Genomic DNA, 20276 nt, shown 5'->3' on the forward strand with positions numbered 1-20276 from the left:
CCAGAGTATTATGATGAAGTCTACACAGGCCACACAAGAAGAGTACTTCAGCTTCCTACGCAGGTACAGCTAGAGGCTTGGTCCTCAACCCTGAAGCAGGCATTGATGTCTAAGGGAGATTCGCATGAAAGTTTGAGATGCGAATGCATAGACACTGACTTTACCAAACATTAGGAACACCTTCCTTATATTGTGTTGCAAATGGAATGGCATCAAACCATGTGTTTGGTGTATTTGATACCATTTCGCTCCAGCCATTACCACGAGCCCGTCCTCCCCAATTAAGATGCCAGCAACCTCCTGTGCTACTACCATACCCCAATCAAAGACACTTAAATATTTTGTCTTGCCCATTGCCCACCCTCTGAATGGCACACACACACAATCCATCTCTCAATTGTCTCAAGGCTTAAACATCCTTATTCAAGCTGTCGCCCCCCCCCAAACCCCCCCCCCTTCATCGACACTGATGGTCTGTCTATGTCATGGAAAGAGCAGGTGTTCTTAATGTTTTGTATACTCAGTGTATACTATTAAGTTAGGATTTGGCCCAATAAGGTTATCTTTGAAGGTTATCATTTTTTGCCAATTTTTTCACAATAACTATCTCTGTGTACTTACAGTGGGGAAAAAAAGTATTTAGTCAGCCACCAATTGTGCAAGTTCTCCCACTTAAAAAGATGAGAGAGGCCTGTAATTTTCATCATAGGTACACGTCAACTATGACAGACAAATTGAGATTTTTTTTTCCAGAAAATCACATTGTAGGATTTTTTATGAATTTATTTGCAAATTATGGTGGAAAATAAGTATTTGGTCACCTACAAACAAGCAAGATTTCTGGCTCTCACAGACCTGTAACTTCTTCCTTAAGAGGCTCCTCTGTCCTCCACTCGTTACCTGTATTAATGGCACCTGTTTGAACTGTTATCAGTATAAAAGACACCTGTCCACAACCTCAAACAGTCACACTCCAAACTCCACTCTGGCCAAGACCAAAGAGCTGTCAAAGGACACCAGAAACAAAATTGTAGACCTGCACCAGGCTGGGAAGACTGAATCTGCAATAGGTAAGCAGCTTGGTTTGAAAAAATCAACTGTGGGAGCAATTATTAGGAAATGGAAGACATACAAGACCACTGATAATCTCCCTCGATCTGGGGCTCCACGCAAGATCTCACCCCGTGGGGTCAAAATGATCACTAGAACGGTGAGCAAAAATCCCTGAACCACACGGGGGGACCTAGTGAATGACCTGCAGAGAGCTGGGACCAAAGTAACAAAGCCTACCATCAGTAACACACTACGCCACCAGGGACTCAAATCCTGCAGTGCAGGCGTGTCCCCCTGCTTAAGCCAGTACATGTCCAGGCCCATCTGAAGTTTGCTAGAGTGCATTTGGATGATCCAGAAGAGGATTGGGAGAATGTCATATGGTCAGATGAAACCAAAATATAACTTTTGGTAAAAACTCAACTCGTCATGTTTGGAGGACAAAGAATGCTGAGTTGCATCCAAAGAACACCATACCTACTGTGAAGCATGGGGGTGGAAACATCATGCTTTGGGGCTGTTTTTCTGCAAAGGGACCAGGACGACTGATCCGTGTAAAGGAAAGAATGAATGGTACCATGTATCGTGAGATTTTGAGTGAAAACCTCCTTCCATCAGCAAGGGCATTGAAGATGAAACGTGGCTGGGTCTTTCAGCATGACAATGATCCCAAACACACTGCCCGGGCAATGAAGGAGTGGCTTCGTAAGAAGCATTTCCAAGGTCCTGGAGTGGCCTAGCCAGTCTCCAGATCTCAACCCCATAGAAAATCTTTGGAGGGAGTTGAAAGTCCGTGTTGCCCAGCGACAGCCCCAAAACATCACTGCTCTAGAGGACATCTGCATGGAGGAATGGGCCAAAATACCAGCAACAGTGTGTGAAAACCTTGTGAAGACTTACAGAAAACGTTTGACCTGTGTCATTGCCAACAAAGGGTATATAACAAAGTATTGAGAAACTTTTGTTATTGACCAAATACTTATTTTCCACCATAATTTGCAAATAAATTCACTAAAAATCCTACAATGTGATTTTCAGGATTTTTTTTTCTCAATTTGTCTGTCATAGTTGACGTGTACATATGATGAAAATTACAGGCCTCTCTCATCTTTTTAAGTGGGAGAACTTGCACAATTGGTGGCTGACTAAATACTTTTTTTCCCCACTGTATCTTGTGCAGTGTATCACTGCTGAGAGACCTGCCAGAAGAGAAGCTTTCTAAAATCGTTGACTGTCTGGAAATTGTGAGCCTTTACTTTGTTTCTAATCAGACTTTTGATTTGGGAAGATTTGTTGATATAAAGAGTTCATATTTTGTCTCATTCCTAGGACTATTTTGATAAAGGAGAGTATATCATTCGTGAGGGCGAGGAAGGGAACACTTTCTTCATTATAGCTAAAGGAGAGGTAAGATACAAATGACACATGGTTCATCTTTGTAGCTGAAAAGAGTAATGTTCATTACAGAGAAGTTAAAGTCCTTATCCGACCATGATAGATCATGCAATCTTATTGCAGAAAACGTAGTCAGCCATTTTGGATCGAGGGCAAAAGAGATAGCCCTTAACATGTGTGGTTTCTGGCCAGGTGTGTGTCACCCAGACCACAGAGGGCTGCACTGAGCCTCAGGAGATAAAGACTCTGGGTGTGGGCGACTACTTTGGAGAAAAAGCCCTCATAAGGTAAGAGCTGTTACTGATCTCTTTGACCGACTCAAAATGTTAATTGGTCAAAAGCACTCTGGCCTGGTTTGTCTTGCACCAAGGCAAGTTCAAACACACTTGTAACATACTGTCGGTTCCCTCGTTCTCCCATGTTAATATGTGTTCGTCCACTTTCAATCAATTGTCATTGCTTGCCCCCTGACTGACAATCCACACATTTTACCAACATGTTTTCAATCAAATCCTTTCACAATATTGTAGAGTAGTGGGCCGTGAAATGTCTTTCTGATGACAAAGACATGCATTATCCAACAGCTATTGCATGATTCTTTTGTGAATTTCCATTGGATTCAGTTGTGTGTAGTTCTGCTGAATACGACTGTCTGTTTCTTTCCAGTGAGGATGTGCGTTCAGCAAACATAATCTCTACTGAGAATAACACACAGTGCTTGGTGGTGGACAGAGAGTGAGTGCCTTCACTGCACACACACATGCATGCACGCACGCGCGCACACACACACACACACACACACACACTGAAATGAAACAGCAGTCATGTTTTTATGCCACCTTTCCAGCAACTTCAACCAGATGGTGGGCACTTATGAGGAACTGCAGGCGTACCTGAAGGAATACGTCGAAGAGCTCTCCCGATGTGATGAGAGGAGAAATGCACTGTAAGTAGTTCCACAAAATTACTGTTTCCACATAATTCAAATATCAAATGGCAGTTACATTGACAAATACCCACCCACCCCAGACATTTTAGGGCCTCACTGTGGTCAGAAACAGAGATTTAGGAGGGCACCATTGAACCCAAATAGTTCCCTCTTCCTCCCTCCCTCCTTCTCTCCTTCCACAGGCCCCTTTCCCCCCTTATCGACTCGTCGCCAGAGGCCCAAGAGGTGCGTCGCCTCAGGGAGAGGATTGCCGTCCTCCCCACCCATGACCCCTTCCAGGACCTGGAGGTCATAGCCACACTGGGCATGGGTGGGTTCGGCCGAGTAGAGCTGGTGAGTGGCCTGACGTCTGGGTCACACCACACCATAGAGCACCACACCATAAAGCAATGGCAAAAACAACAGCATAGGGCATAGGCCTACAGTTCCTATAAAAACAATGTGACATAATGTCAACAATAGTTATGTTTATATTGCAGGTGAAACTGAGAGATGAAGACACCACATTTGCTCTGAAGTGTATTAAAAAGAAGCACATTGTGGACACGAGACAACAGGAGCACATCTACTCTGAGAGGAACATCCTTCAGCTGACCAACTCACACTTCATAGTCAGGTCTGCGTCATGTGCTCATGATGCGCTCTGGTTGTCCTCACACAACACTGCCTATTGCAGAGTCCCCAAAGCATTGTAAACATCCATAGCCTTTTATTCAGGCTTTTGTTCAAGCTTTGACAGCTGCATGCTTTTCTTAGAGTACTTCACATGATACATGTTTTTATCAGTGTGAAGGAGTTCCAATATGAATGGAACATGACTGCTGTCACCTGAACCATATGACAATCAGGTTCACCCTTAAGAGCAAGAGGGAGACAACACATTTTTACACTTTAGTCATTTAGCAGACGCTCTTATCCAGAGCGACTTACAGTTAGACACATATTGATATTTGCAAGGCCTCCCATGTGGAAAATCATATACAGTGGGGCCCGAAATTATTGACACACTTGATAAAGATGAGCAATAATGACTGTATAAAATAAATAATTAAAATACTGAACTATATTGAGCTGTATTGTATGCTCAAATGCTAACCTCCCCTGTTATTGGTAATGGTGTGAGGTTAGCATGTCTTGGGGGTATGATCTTAGACCCTCTGTAACTTCCTCACTCATCATTATTCATGATTCGTTCAGGATTATCCATAATGATGGTGGCATCCATATTAATGTAGTGTGTTTATACATTTGTATTATCTTATTTACAATAAAAGTGACTCCAAAATGACACAATACATTATTTGGGCACAAAATAATCTGAAACACAACCAAAACAAACTGCAAAGGCATCCATCAAGTTTGTAGAGTCACAAGCTTGGTGTAGTCATTGCATGCTAGGAATATGGGACCAAATACTAAACTTTTGACTACTTTATTTATAAGAATCTTTAGGGGTGTCAATCATATTGACCCTAACCTTTTTGAGAGAAGTTAAAATTAGTTGTTTTATACATTTACGTCATTTAGCAGACGCTCTTATCCAGAGCGACTTACAGTTAGTGAGTGCATACATTATATTTTTCATACTGGCCCCCCGTGGGAATCGAACCCACAACCCTGGCGTTGCAAACGCCATGCTCTACCAACTGAGCTACATCCCTGCCGGCCATTCCCTCCCCTACCCTGGACGAATTGTAATAATAATAATAATAATATGCCATTTAGCAGACGCTTTTATCCAAAGCGACTTACATTCATGCGTGCATACATTTTTTTTTTTGTGTATGGGTGGTCCCGGGGATCGAACCCACTACCTTGGCGTTACAAGCGCCGTGCTCTACCAGCTGAGCTACAGAGGACCACGTGCGCCGCCCCATGGGCTCCCGGTCATGGCCGGCTACGACAGAGCCTGGATTCGAACCAGGATCTCTAGTGGCACAGCTAGCACTGCGATGCAGTGCCCTAGACCACTGCGCCACTCGGGAGACACGTCATCTTAATCAAGGGTGTCAATAATTTCGGGCCCCACTATAGGTTTTGTACTCTATTTCCCATCATCAACTGCTTTTTGAGGATCTTGTACTGTTTCATAAAAAACAATGTATGGTTATACAATATCATACAATCGCAGTAGGTTGATTTATGCAAAGTGGGACCTCGTGTATCCGCTGAATGCATAAACAAACAGTTAAGTGAAGGACAAATTCATTGTTCAGATCTATGAAACAGAGAAGAGAGTGTTTGTATTCACAATGGAAATTAATACAGCATGTATTATATCCATCTAGTCAATGAGTAATGCATGTTTAGAGTGGTTTCAAACAAAAGTCAAACTTGAAATATAAATGAGGCAGTAGCTGCTTAGCCCAGTCTTACTTTCAGATACTTTTGATATTTTTGAAGTTCAGGAAACAAATATTGTGATCTTCTGGTATAACTAGGTTTCCATCCAATTGGCGACAGATTTTCATGCGAATATTCTAAAATCTGCATAAAACAATATGCTCATTTTCACAACAGAGATGTGCTTCCATTAAACTTACTTATTGCGGATAAAAGGCTGTGCGTGATGACGTAGTGCACATAAAAATACCTTTTGCGATTTAATTCCAATGTATTGAATAAAAAGTTAAATGGGTTTCCATTGCATTTTTCAGCTCTACTGATGGTTTGTCACAAAAACCGTTGCGTTATATAGCAAATGTGCCCACTCTGGTCTTGGCACGTGCTCTCTAGCCAACAGCTCCCAGATACAGTGCAGGTAGGCTAACTATACATTATGAGATTATTATGGATGAGAGCGAGATAATTGTTATTTGTCAAACGGCAGCCAAGCATCGATCATCATGTCACCAGAATAAGACCCTCGATATTTATTGGAAAGGAGCATCAAGCTCCTCACTTTCACCACCCTGTGAAGTTCACATTCATTTATTTAATCTGTAGCCTAATAAACTGCATACTTTCACAAGTAGTAGTGAGAGGTCCACACAACATATCGTTGCGTGACTCAAAATTTACTTCGATATTATGGTTATTATATCAATATTTGCACATAAAGGCGTTTCCACCGCCATTTCTCGCATAATACATTTTACTGACACAAAAAAATCCCACCATGTTGAACAAACAAATTGTCTCTAAGCATTTATAACATTTCCAGTTTCCATCAGTCTAGTTGTGACCTTTTTCATGCATCAGGTAATTCATCCGCATGAAATGGTTGGATGGAAACTTGGCTAGTTTTAGACAAAGGGATGCTTATTCTTTCCCAAGTGATATGGTTCCATTGCCATTGACTTGAGAGTGAAAGGTCTCATTTCACTGAATATCCTACAGACAAATCAGTCCTAAGATTGACAGGGGAAAAGGGACTGTGGAAATGAAGGGTGTTGACCATGAAACAAGAAGTGGTTCATGAGAGGAAAGTTAGAACTTTTTCTCTTAAGAGTGAGAGGCCCGTGTTCTATGGTCTAGTAGGAGTTGCTAAGGAGTCCCTTTGGAGAATGTCGTTGTCCTTGGTCTCACCACTGAGTGTAGACTGAGGTATGATTTATCTGCCCTGTGACATTCAAGGACAAAAGGTCTGGGCAAACACTGATTCCTGCTGCCACTCAAAGAGGAAAGTTCAGTTTGAATGCCATATCCATCTTCACACATCTCTATTTTCTCTCTTTCTCAAAATGTTCCTTTCTCTCACTCTGCTTTCCTAGTAACTGTTCTTTGGGCCTCAATTGACAAACAGATCCAAGGCAAACAAAAAGCAGCTTAACTACTTAACAGAAGATCTCTATCAAGCAGTCATGTCTTTAAGAACCCCGGAACAGTAACATTGTTCAGATGGTCCTTGTGCACTAAGTCCTCTAAATGTTACTTTGTGTTCCAGGTTGTTTCGGACATTCCGAGATGACAAGTATGTGTACATGCTACTGGAGGTCTGCCTGGGTGGGGAGCTGTGGAGTGTACTACGGGACATGTGAGTGTAGGTTGTCTTACATCTGCTAAAACACCTAAAAAGCCTGTAATCAATAGAGCTTGCAAGCTTGTAGTCCTAAAACTACAATTTTTTGGATTTACCTCTGGTTCGTTCAGCCACTCCAATGGGCAAAATGAATGGGGAAAGAAGCCTTTATGTGCCTTGTGTTTTTTTAAATGACAGAAATGCTTCAAAATTCTTAAAAAGTTACGTTAGCTGATTAAGATTATCTCATAGAACAAAACGTATAAGATGTCTAAAGCCTGTGTTTACCACAGACCTTATTTTCTACGTTTATCCCAAAAACCTACAAAAACTCCATTAATTTTCCCATAGGCTTTGTCCAACGGACCATGGCGGAGTTAGTGCCTAAAAAAAGACACCATTATTATTGCTCTCTATAATGCCAGTCAAAAGTAATCAGTACTAAGTCCTAGTATGTGTCTTAATGTTGGCCTTGACTGTGAAACAGGAGTTCCTTTGAGGAGCAGACAGCCCGCTTCTGCATTGCCTGTGTCCTGGAAGCCTTTGACTACCTCCACGCCAGAGGAATCATCTACAGAGACCTGAAACCTGAGAACCTACTACTGGATGCAGAAGGCTATGTCAAAATAGTAGTAGACCTTCATTTGATCACTGCTCATTTTCAGTTGCTTGTACATAGTCATACACTACATGACCAAATGTATGTGGACACCACTAACATTGGAGCACTTTGAAGTGTTTTATGCGTGTGCTAAAGACAACAGTAAAAGCATTGTGCAAGCTAGCATTCCTTCCTTCAACCTTTCAGGGCTAATGTATATGCATGTCCGCTGACGACTTTGCTGAGAGACTGATCTGAGACACGATCTAGGCGTGTGTTATTGTTTTCAAAATCTGATGAATGAACCAACAGTTGACCCCTGTAAAAACAGACCTACGAAAACAAATAAGGTGAAGTACAGTTAGTAAATCATATTAACAGGTTGCCAAGATAGACTACATGACCAAAAGTATGTGGACACCTGCTCGTCGAACATCTCATTCCAAAATCATGGGCATTAATATGGAGTTGGTCCCCCCTTGGTCCCCCCTTTGCTGCTATAACAGCCTCCACTAGATGTTGGAACATTGCTGTGGGGACTTGGTTCCATTCAGCCACAAGAGCATTTGTGAGGTCAGGCACTGATGTGGGGCGATTAAGACTGGCTCGCAGTCGGTGTTCCAATTCCTCCCAAAGGTGTTCGAGGGGGTTGAGTTCAGGGCTCTGTGTCAAGTTCTTCCACACTGATCTCGACAACCCATTTCTGTATGGACCTTGCTTAGTGCACGGGGCATTGTCATGCTGAAACAGGAAAGGGCCCTCCCCAAACTGTTGCCACAAAGTTGGAAGCACAGAATCGTCTACAATGTCATTGTACTGTATGCATTAAGTTTTCCCTTCACTGGAACTAAGGGACTTAGCCCAACCATGAAAAACAGACCCAGACCATTATTCCTCCTCCACCAAACTTTACAGTTGGCACTATGCATTCGGGCAGGTAGCATTCTCCTGGCATCCGCCAAACCCAGATTTGTCCATCGGACTGCCAGTTGGTGAAGCGTGATTCATCAATCCAGAGAACGTCTTAGGCTTGTGTGCGGATGCTCGGCCATGGAAACTCATTTCAAGAAGCTCCCGACGAACAGTTCTTGTGTTGACATTGCTTCCAGAGGAAGTTTGGAACTCGGTAGTGAGTGTTGCAACTGAGGCCAGACGATTTTTACGCGCTACGGGCTTCAGCACTCGGCGGTCCCGTTCTGTGAGCTTGTGTGGCCTACCACTTCGCGGCTGAGCCGTTGTTGCTCCTAGACGTTTCCACTTCACAATAACAGCACAGTTGACCGGGGCAGCTCTAGCAGGGCAGAAATTTGATGAACTGACTTGTTGGAAAGGTGCCATCCTATGACGGTGCCAAATTGAAAGTCACTGAGCTCTTCAGTAAGGCCATTCTACTGCCAATGTTTGTCTATGGAGATTGCATGGCGGTGTACTCAATTTTATACACCTGTCAGCAACGGGTGTGGCTGACATAGCCGAATCCACTCATTTGAAGGGGTATCCACATACTTTTGTATATATAGTGTATATATCCATGTTACGGTATCTGTCTGTTTCCTCAGGCTGACTTTGGTTTTGCTAAGAGGATAGGCCTGGGGAAGAAGACATGGACATTCTGTGGGACCCCAGAGTATGTGGCCCCAGAGGTCATCATGAACAAGGGCCATGACTTTGGAGCTGACTGCTGGTCTCTGGGGATCCTCATCTTTGAGCTGCTGACTGGCAGGTGAGTCAGTGGGACAGTATGACATGTGGTCTGCCTTTGACAATAACACTGCCCCAAAATGGTGGCGTGTTGTGGACACAGGATGCGCTTGAATCTTGAATAAGGCTCTTCAGGTGCTTCACTCTGAGAGGAAGTCATTAGACATTAGGCCTCATTCCGCAACCACGGTAACACGTTTGACATTAGGATGTTGAGTGTATGAGGGTCTATCAGCCTATTTGAGATAGCTTGTTGGGCTGCATTAGACAATACAGTGTGTGTAAGTGTACCAAGCATATCCATGAGACCAGTTAGCTAGCGCCTGTCATGTTCATCATGAACAAGATCCCTCAAGATCCCTATATGTTTTCTACCCATTTTCTACCCTCCAACCCACCTCTTCCAGCCCACCATTTTCTGGAACTGACCCTATAAAGATCTACACCATGGTCCTCCATGGGATTGAAAAGGTTGACTTCCCCAAGAGGATCAGCAAGCGCCCCGATGACCTCATCAGGAGACTCTGCAAGTATGTGGCTGTAGCATCACTGACTGCTGCTGTAGTAATCCCATTAAGCGACAAATATAAGGCTGTAGTTGAATTAAATGAACAGTGTGTCTGTCTGTCTACTTTGTTTGAGGTAAAGCCAACACAAATAATGAAACTATAGTGCATGAAATGTTTGTGGTCATACGCACATCCTTAAAAATATAGGTGCTGAGCTAATAAAGTTTAACCTACATGAAAAGAACAGAAAGACCTACTGAAAGAGAGCGTATTTTAGGTAGTGGTTTGTGACTGACACCGTCCCCGGTTAGATGGGAATAAAGCAGCCCAAGAGTTAACACACAGGAACTTTATTTAAACACACTGAAGAAGATAAGTATGGGGAAGCACACGGGAATGAAAAGTGGGAAAGGCAGTGGAATAGTAGGTGAACGGTAGTGGAGTGGTAGTGGAACACAGGAGGTTGGTGGCAACTTAATTGGGGAGGACAGGCTCGTGGTAATGGCTGGAGCGGAATTAGTGGAATGGTATGAAATATTTCAACCACATGGTTTCCATGTGTTTGATGCCATTCCATAAGTCCCGTTCCAGCCTTTATTATGAGCCGTCCTCCCCTCAGCAGCCTCCACTGTGAATTATAGTGGTTCTGAAACAGGATAAACACAGGTAATGAATCCACTGTACACAATACTATAACTGATAGCACAAGTAAAGCAACAAGGCTATTAACAAGGGAAGGACTGTATGAAAATGTATAGTGAGTCCAGTTGTTGATGGGCAGAAACAGAGATGTTGCTCTCTGCCACTGCTTGAGGGACACTGCAAGTATTGTATGACCTGTATAGTGGTCATCTGTAGCTCAGCTGGTAGAGCATGGTGCTTGTAACGCCAAGGTAGTGGGTTCGATCCCCGGGACCACCCATACACAAAAAAAATGTATGCACGCATGACTGTAAGTCGCTTTGGATAAAAGTGTCTGCTAAATGGCATATTAATATTAATTAATTATTAATTAATTAATTATTAAAGGATGGACAGATGTCCGGCCCCCTAGTAACATCCCTAGCAACCTATCAGGGCACAGGTCACACAGGTCAGAGAGAGTTTGAGAGGCAGGTTTATGGTACCCCCTAGACACTCAGCCTCCAGTCATGGGGGATGGGGAGTGGAGTGTGCAGCTCAGGGTTGTGAGGTGCTAATAAAGGATTACCACCATAACACCACTAAACTTGACGAAGATCCTCTGGATCGAAACGTTGTCGTGGTGGTAATTTGCAGCATATAAAGGATGTGTTCATAAATTCACTCTGGCAATCTGCTCCGATAGCAGAGCACTCTGTATTGAGAGTGCCAGAGCGTGGAATAATTAAGGGATTGACCATCGCCTGACAGGTGTCAGTAAAAATTTGCAAAAAAATTAAAATGTTGCCAGCAGCACAGTTACAGTCACTAACCCTCTAAATAACATGAAAACAGTCCATCTAGGTCTGCTAGGGCAGTAGAGTGTGTTCACTCATTTGTGTCTGGAAGTAGCTAGCAAGCTAGCCAACTTTAGCCAGTTATCTTGGGTGCTTGACTGCCGTTGTGAGTTCAGAACGCTCAGATCAACCCTAGTCTTCGGCCAGAGTGTCCAGTGTGCGCTCTGAACGCTCCGAGAGTGAAACACTCTGAATTTACGAATGGACAATCTGACAAAGCTCTGAATTTACGAACGACCCAGAGCGCACTTTGACACACTTTCAGCTGACAAAACAATATGTTGATTGTTGACAAAACAATATGTTGGCCATGAATAGGCTATTGGATAAGGCTAGTGAGCACCATGTTTCAAATCCTTTGGCCAGCTCAGTGAGTCACACAGCAATTGGGCCTGTAGTAATTGACCAGACAAAAACCATTGAATGTAATTGGTCCATGAGTGGCCTGCATTGATAAAAATCACATGTCAAACCAGACCAGGTCTGAATCAAATAGATATCTACTGTATCAACCTGCTTTCATGTGTATAGGGTATTAGCTGCAATCATGTTGTCAGCATTCTGTTTGTCCAGATGGTTGTCAACAATAAAAGGCCCATGTATCATTTCCTGCCTTTAGGCTCAACCCTGTGGATAGGCTTGGTAATAAGAAGAACGGCATCATCGACATTAAGAAACACAAGTAGGTCCACTTCTTATTAATAAAGCATCATCAACATCACTCCACACCTATCATCATCAACACCAACTACACACCTAGACAAATCCTAGATCCTAGCCACTAATAAGCTATTGTGATCCTAATGATGCAACATACAAGGATACAAGCACTATTGAAATAAATGTTTTGTAACTGCTGTTCTTTAACATACTCATCCATTGACGGATTTCTGATCAAATGCGATATAAATCCAGCTCAGTTTAAACAACTTGCTCAGTGGTGCCTTCATAACCAGTAGGCTATGGATCATTCTCTCTCCATTCAGTCACTCAGAGACATTGGGATAATTATTTCAGAACCCTAATAAAACTCCCATTGGTGTCATACCACTATGCATTGTGCAGACAAATGTGTGATGAGCACCTTACCCCTCCCTTCTCTTCGGTATGTCACAATAGGCAGTATTGCATAACAAACAGCACTTCCACCTGGGAGCCATTAGCTGTGAGAATGGGGGGTGCAGCTGTCTCCATACTCAGTAGAGCAGAGCCTGAATAGATCATAGGACTGGCAGAGCTGGCTTCCTCTCAACAGTCATCCGAGCACTAATGCTTGAAGCTGGAGGAATCTGGTTTTGTTTTCAACTCACTGAGCAAATCATAAAATCGTGACAGCCATTTTGACATATGTTTGGTCATTAGAGAGATATTCCTGTTCTGTGTACGCGAGTGATGTTTCGTAGAAATGGTGTGTAAACATTAGTGGCCCTATCAGCAGTTCAATATGACCTACAGTATTCTGTTTTTAGTGTTGCTATGATTGCATACTCCTGTCTGTGTGTCTTCTTGTAAAATAATTCTCTTTTTTTTCACTGCTTGAAACAGGGTCCTATAGGCTGGGATCTGTCTTTGTGGAGTGACGTGTGTGCATGTATGCAATATCTACACCAACTGTTCTGTATTGTATTGGGTATGGTGTAGTGTGTGGGCACTGGGGGATGAGGGAATCTGTTGTTCTGACAGACAATGAATAACTGACTTTTTGTGACATCCTGCAGGTGGTTCCAGGGCTTCAACTGGGAGGGGCTGAGACGCCAGAAGCTCATATCCCCACTGAAGAGAGAGGTGAAGTGTTCTGATGCGTAGTATTCTATTCACAAAATAATAGATTACAGGTACATGACCATCAAAGGAGTTCTTGGATGTGACTGTATCTGACTGGTGTTCTTTGATGTTCCTCTACCCAGCTGAAGGGGCCGATGGACCACAGCCACTTTGACATCTTCCCCCCAGAGCTGGAGAAGCCTCCAGATGAGCTGTCAGGCTGGGACAAGGACTTCTGAGGTACCCTTTTGAGCCTCTACTCCCCGCAGCCATGTCTCCAGACAGGTGGTGTCACTCTACTACCTGACGCTAGTGTTCCACTACAGCAGTGAGCTTTGCTATCTGACGTAAGACAATAGACGCCACAGAAGCAGCCATGACTGAATACTGTAATCCCATCTCTTCCCTGCGGTTGCCATACTTGCCATATATTTGACATCATGACTGCCTGCCTGTTGCTGCCTTGCAGACGGAGAAGATTGGCTTTTTTTAGGCTCTTGGCCAGAGGAACAGTGTGTGAAGTGCCACTTGAAACTCTCATGAGACAGCAAGGACGTTCATCAAGTGATTGATTAACTTTGAGTGCCAAAAACCCAAATCTCAGTCAAATTCTTTCCCTCAGACAGAAACTCTTGGGACAATGTAAGTAAATAAAAAAGCTTCTTTATTGTTACAAGTAAAAAACAACGCGTTTCGGCTTTTGGCCTTCTTCAGGGTTTTTACAGAAGCAAAGAAATAATGAGGCTTTTATACAGTACATTTCAAAATGGCCTGCTATGGACAAATCACTATAAGAAAACATACTGAAACAAAATATGTGATTAGTTGTCACAACTTCCTCCGAAGCTGCCTCCCCTCCTTGTTCGGGCAGGCTTCGGCGTTTGTCGTCACCGGCCTTCTAGCCACTGCCGCTCCTCATCTCATCATTCCATTTGTTTTGTCTTGTTTATTACACACACCTGGTTCATATCCCCTCATCAGTACCTGTATAAGTGTTCCCTCTGTCCCGTTGTCTTTGTGTGTGATTGTTTATTGTGGAGATTATTACAGCTCGGTAGAGCTCTTTTGTATTTTGTATCGCCGGGATATTCACCTGTGTGCCTTGTTGTTTTCCAGTGCGCCGTAATTCCGCACTGGAGTGTTTTACGCATTGCTGCGTACCGCTGTGTTACGGAATAAACCATTTATTCTGTGATTTACACTCCTGCGCCTGACTCCTTCTAAATCACTCACCACATTTGTAAAAAATCTGACCAATTGTCCTTGACATATTACACACAATAAATATTACGGTCACACTTTATTTGGATAGTCTGGACCTGGATAGTCCATCTGTAGATGCTCTACAGATGGTCATATTATCAACAAACTATCTATTGATAAGCAACTGCTTGCTAAGGTTACCGTTAGGGTTAGGTTTAGAATAAGGGTTAAGGTAAGGGTTAAGATTAGGGCTAGGATAAGGGTTAAGTTTAGGGCTAGGGTTAGGGTTAGCAGATACCAGTGGCGGTAGGTGCCGTTTAAGATGAGAGAGGACAATTATTTTTTTAATGAGCATGGCCTTATTTCTATTACAGTATATTGGATGACTGTCATTCATATTCCATTCACCCAGCTCAACGTAACATTGATAGGTTTAGGCTACTACATAATACTCTAATTTTCCCTATACCCATGAGGTTGCTACAACCTAGCCTATGAATGAAAGTTTACAACGTACGCTAGGTGCACAGGTCGAGAGGAATTTGAGTAATCAAGGTGACACATTGACACATTCAATACCGCCTTGCCCACTCTTGCCTGCATCTAGCTGATGTAGGGTGTAATCATTAGTCCAACAGTTGCAAAAGAGAGTTTCTATAGGACAAATTCAGGTATATTTATCCCCGTTTCATTCCATTTGCTTCTGTTTAAGAAACGTTTTTCAACAGAATCGGCAGAATGAATACACCCTTGATCACACGCAAACACAGTTCACTTTCATAGCAACCACATACAGTTGAAGTCGGAAGTTTACATACACCTTAGCCAAATACATTTCAACTCAGTTTTCACAATTCCTGACATTTAATCCTATTAAAAATTCCCTGTCTTAGGTCAGTTAGGATCACCACTTTATTTTAAGAATGTGAAATGTCAGAATAATAGTAGATAGAATTATTTATTTCAGCTTTTATTTTTTTCATCACATTTCCAGTGGGTCATTATGGCCAAACAGTTCTATTTTTTGTTTCATCCAACCAGAGGACATTTCTCCAAAAAGTACGATCTTTGTCCCCATGTGCAGTTGCAAACCGTAGTCTGGCTTTTTTATGGCGGTTTTGGAGCAGTGGCTTCTTCCTTGCTGAGCGGCCTTTCAGATTATGTCGATATAGCACTCGTTTTACTGTGGATATAGATACTTTTGTACCTGTTTCCTCCAGCATCTTCACAAGGTCCTTTGCTGATGTTCTGGGATTGATTTGCACTTTTCGCACCAAAGTACGTTAATCTCTAGGAGACAGAATGCGTCTCCTTCCTGAGCGGTATGACGGCTGCGTGGTCCCATGGTGTTTATACTTGCGTACTATTGTTTGTACAGATGAGCGTGGTACCTTCAGGCATTTGGAAATTGCTCCCAAGGATCAACCAGACTTGTGGAGGTCTACAATTCTTTTTCTGAGGTCTTGGTTGATTTCTTTTGATTTTCCCATGATGTCAAGCAAAGAGACACTAAGTTTGAAGGTAGGCCTTGAAATACATCCACAGGTACACCTCCAATTGACTCAAATGATGTTAATTAGCCTATCAGAAGCTTCTAAAGCCATGACATAATTTTCAGGAATTTTCCAAGCTGTTAAAAGGCACAGTCAACTTAGTGTATGTAAACTTCTGAACCACTGGAATTGTGATACAGTGAATTATAATTGAAATAATCTGTCTGTAAACAATTGTTGGAAAAATGCACAAAGTAGATGTCCTAACCGACTTGCCAAAACTATAGTTTGTTAACAAGAAATGTGTGGAGTGGTTGTAGACATTACAGTGAACTGCTTACTTACAAGCCCTTAACCAACAATGCAGTTTTTTAAGAAAAAAGTAAAATAAAAAAAAGTGTTAAGTAAAAAACTAAAGAGCTATAAAATAACAGTAGGGAGGCTATATATAGAGGGGTACCGGTACAGAGTCAATGTGCGAGGGTACCAGCTAGTCGAGGTAATTGAGGTAATTTGTACATGTGGGTAGAGTTAAAGTGATTATGCATAAATAATAAACAGAGTAGCAGCAGCGTAAAAGAGGGGGATGGGGTGGGGTGGAGGGGCAGTGCAAATAGTCCGGGTAGCAATGATTAGCTGTTCAGGAGTCTTATGGCTTGGGGGTAGAAGCTGTTGAGAAGCCTTTTGGACCTAGACTTGGCGCTCCGGTACCGCTTGCCGTGCGGTAGCAGAGAGAAAAGTATATGACTAGGGTGGCTGGAGTCTTTGACCATTTTTAGGGCCTTCCTCTGACACCGCCTGGTATAGAGGTCCTGGATGGCAGGACGCTTGGCCCCAGTGATGTACTGGGCCGTACGCACTACCCTCTGTAGTGCCTTGCGTTCGGAGGCCGAGCAGTTGCCATACCAGGCGGTGATGCAACCAGTCAGGATGCGCTCGATGGTGCAGCTGTAGAACTTTTTGAGGATCTGAGGACCCATGCCAAATCTTTTCAGTCTCCTGAGGGGGAATAGGCTTTGTCATGCCCTCTTCACGACTGTCTTGTTGTGTTTGGACCATGATAGTTTGTTGGTGATGTGGACACCAAGGAACTTGAAGCTTTCAACCTGTTCCACTACAGCCCCGTCAATGAGAATGGGGGCGTGCTCAGTCCTCTTTTTTCCCCCTGTAGTCCACAATCATCTCCTTTGTCTTGATCACATTGAGGGAGAGGTTGTTATCCTGGCACACACAACCAGGTCTCTGACCTCCTCCCTATAGGCTGTCTCATCGTTGTCGGTGATCAGGCCTACCACTGTTGTGTCGTCTGCAAACTTAATAATGGTGTTGGAGTCGTGCCTGGCCATGCAGTCATGGGTGAACAGGGAGTACAGGAGGGGACTGAGCACGCACCCCTGAGGGGCCCCCGTGTTGAGGATCAGCGTGGCAGATGTGTTGTTACCTACCCTTACCACCTGGGGGCGCCCCGTCAGGAAGTCCAGGATCCAGTTGCAGAGGGAGGTGTTTAGTCCCAGGATCCTTAGCTTCTCTGGCGCCAGTTAGGATACTGGTGCTGGCTCTGAAATAAACAATTGAAACAAAGTTGGGATTCACAGTTGCCTATCTGTCTCATGCAACAAAGACTACTGTGAATGCAGAGACTTCACACTACATGTATACAGGGTGTGCTGGAAACCCTTTACTTATTAATGGAAGTTGGATGCTGTGCCGTGGTTTCCCCTATTTCATCTTTATGATATGAAAATATTCCTATAGGAATCAAAGCTTTGAAGTCTCTCAGGATGTTGTACTGTTTTTTTACTCTAACACAAGATTGAGAGACTACACCAATCAAATTGTATTGATTGTTCAATCACAGGCTTTTAGACTGCATGTGATAGGCTACTTGACAGGGAGACAGTGTATTTGGAAACTTGTAGATGGTGTAAACTAGCTGCTGCTGTGTGCCTCTTGCATTCCTGAGTGTTTTGCCCAGGCTTAGCTAACCATGTTGTGAAAATCTGTGGCGAAGATGTCCTGAAGAGCAAAACTGTTTTTGTTTGAGTTTTGTGTGCCCATGTTTTTACGATCACTGATGTTGCTCTATCAAGGAGGCTCTTGAAAAGTAAAAAAAAACATAGATGATCTGTTATCCAAGGGAAATAAAAGTACATAAGGAATCAAGTCATTTTACATGGGCTCTGCATTATTTACTGCGGTTCATGGTCTATTGACACAATGGGCACCCCATTCAACCACAAATTGACCTTTGGTAAGATATCAGAAAATACACAACCACCCACATCACACCCTGGGCTATATTCATTTCACAGGAGTGAGTCTTGCCAGTGTGTGATGAGGATAAAAAAGAAACTGAAACAATACTGTAACCCCAGGATGACTTGCCAGTTTTAGACTACAACCCCAACACTAAGGAGCAGCCGTTGGGCTGGTAAATATGCTCTTTGTTGAGTCAGCATGTGCAGACTTTGGGCCCACATGCTGGGGGTGGAGAGAAATATGCCCGGGTTATCTGTGAGGTTATCAACGAGACTGCTCACTGTAAACATATGGAAACCCATTTCCTTCATTGCATCGCCCCGTCTGTTACTTTAGCAAAAGGCTCCTCGACTCTGTTTTCTTTTTGTCCCATAGTGTAGGAAGCTTTGTAATTTATTTAAAAAAGGCCTGTACATGTTCCTATACCCCTTGAGACTTTATAGGGCTACTGTTTCTCTGCTTTACTGTTCTAAATATAACCAAATGTCGTTAACACCAAGTTCCCCACAACCCTCCATTTGCAATGACTTTCATCAATGCCTGATTGTTCATTCCTTTTTACATTGTTATTCTTACTGTACCCTCAACCAAGAGAGCAACATGCAAGAAACGACTTGTCTGGGTTTTTGTTGTGGACACAAAGGCCGTCCCCCCTCATCATAAATCTAGAGGCTAAAGGCAAGCCTCCTCCATCGAGGTAACAACTGTAAGTATAGACTTACACATTGTCTGAGAGTCAAGCAGGCTTGAATTACTAGGGAGAGTGTTCATGTGGTGATGTGGTAGTCAAGGTGTGAGCTGTAAATACACTGTAACCTATACATGACAGTACTGGATAGGACTCCCTGCCAGTGTCTTACAGTGTGATTCAGGAGGGTTGACCTTGGTGTACCCTGGCGAATAAGACTCATTACATTTACTTCTTCAGTTACTGTTTGTGTTTCTCTGATACGATATCTCCTGAAATATGTCATGTTGAAGCATTTCTCAAGCTTGTTCACCCACAGGTCATATTGTTACTGTTATCTCACACAAGCAGAACAAAAAAACGTATTAATCATAAAGTGTAACAATGCTTAGCTTTTAAAGCGTTAAGATGTATAGCCTGGTCAAATACTTTACTTTGACACACTTTTATGGAGCTGAGGACTTTGGTTTTCATGGATGTCAAAACATCAATTATTTTTCATCAGTTTTTTTTAGGGGGTAGATCAGCTTTAATATTGCAGATAGATTGTAACTTCCATCAATGTAATTGTCTGCATCACTTCCAATCCCCCATATGTTGTTTTTTTCTTTCTCGCATATATATATATATATACACATACATACACAGACATACATATACGCATACACATACATATATATATATACATACATATCCTTTAAAAATATATATATATTTCCCTTTATTACTTTCCAACCCCACCATCCCTTCCCTAATTGGAGTAAACTAGTGAACAACAATGCTTAGGCCTCTACTTCATGCTTATACATACTATATACATTTTATGGACACAGTCAATAATTATATTTTGTTTGTTTTTACTCCTGAACTTCCTCCGATCATTTTCATGATGTCCATCTGGTATGCTTCTATTTGCCATATCTTTCTAACTGTGCTCTTTTACAAAAGCTCACAATATACAGTATATACTTATTATGGACACAGCATGTTTTACACTAGTTTTCTTGTTGTTATTAGTCCCATCCTTCAGCTCCATTCAACACCTCCCATCTATCTCTTAACACCATCCATATTGGATTTCTATTTGCCATATATTTTTCAACTGTACTGTGATGTTTTACAAAAGTTCTGAACCTTTCTATTCTCATTGTTTCTACAGTTTGTGAATTGAAAATAAACATTTTTGCTAAAAGTATTATTATATTATTGATCGATTGACTAT

General features: G+C 42.6%; 1 protein-coding gene across 1 annotated transcript; it reads left to right on the forward strand.

Annotated features, from left to right (window-relative positions):
• The first annotated feature begins 124 nt into the window (after window positions 1-124).
• On the forward strand, window positions 125-14308 carry LOC121580925 (cGMP-dependent protein kinase 2-like). The gene is made up of 14 exons (XM_045227062.1): window positions 125-130; window positions 2383-2460; window positions 2641-2735; window positions 3115-3183; window positions 3296-3394; window positions 3580-3730; window positions 3877-4013; window positions 7284-7373; window positions 7846-7987; window positions 9519-9682; window positions 10068-10190; window positions 12267-12329; window positions 13366-13432; window positions 13555-14308. The coding sequence occupies exons 1-14, from the start codon at window positions 125-127 to the stop codon at window positions 13648-13650; spliced, it is 1380 nt and encodes a 459-aa protein (XP_045082997.1). The 3' UTR covers window positions 13651-14308.
• The last annotated feature ends 5968 nt before the right edge of the window (window positions 14309-20276 follow it).

This window comes from Coregonus clupeaformis, chromosome 1, assembly GCF_020615455.1.
Source record: "Coregonus clupeaformis isolate EN_2021a chromosome 1, ASM2061545v1, whole genome shotgun sequence".
Lineage (NCBI taxonomy): Eukaryota > Metazoa > Chordata > Actinopteri > Salmoniformes > Salmonidae > Coregonus > Coregonus clupeaformis.

What these genes read in the sequence shown, in the direction of transcription:
- LOC121580925 (XM_045227062.1), top strand. An exon ending in TCATTATAGCTAAAGGAGAG is followed by an intron (nt 2,461 to 2,640) that starts GTAAGATACAAA and finishes GTTTCTGGCCAG; the next exon opens with GTGTGTGTCACCCAGACCAC. An exon ending in ATCGACATTAAGAAACACAA is followed by an intron (nt 12,330 to 13,365) that starts GTAGGTCCACTT and finishes GACATCCTGCAG; the next exon opens with GTGGTTCCAGGGCTTCAACT.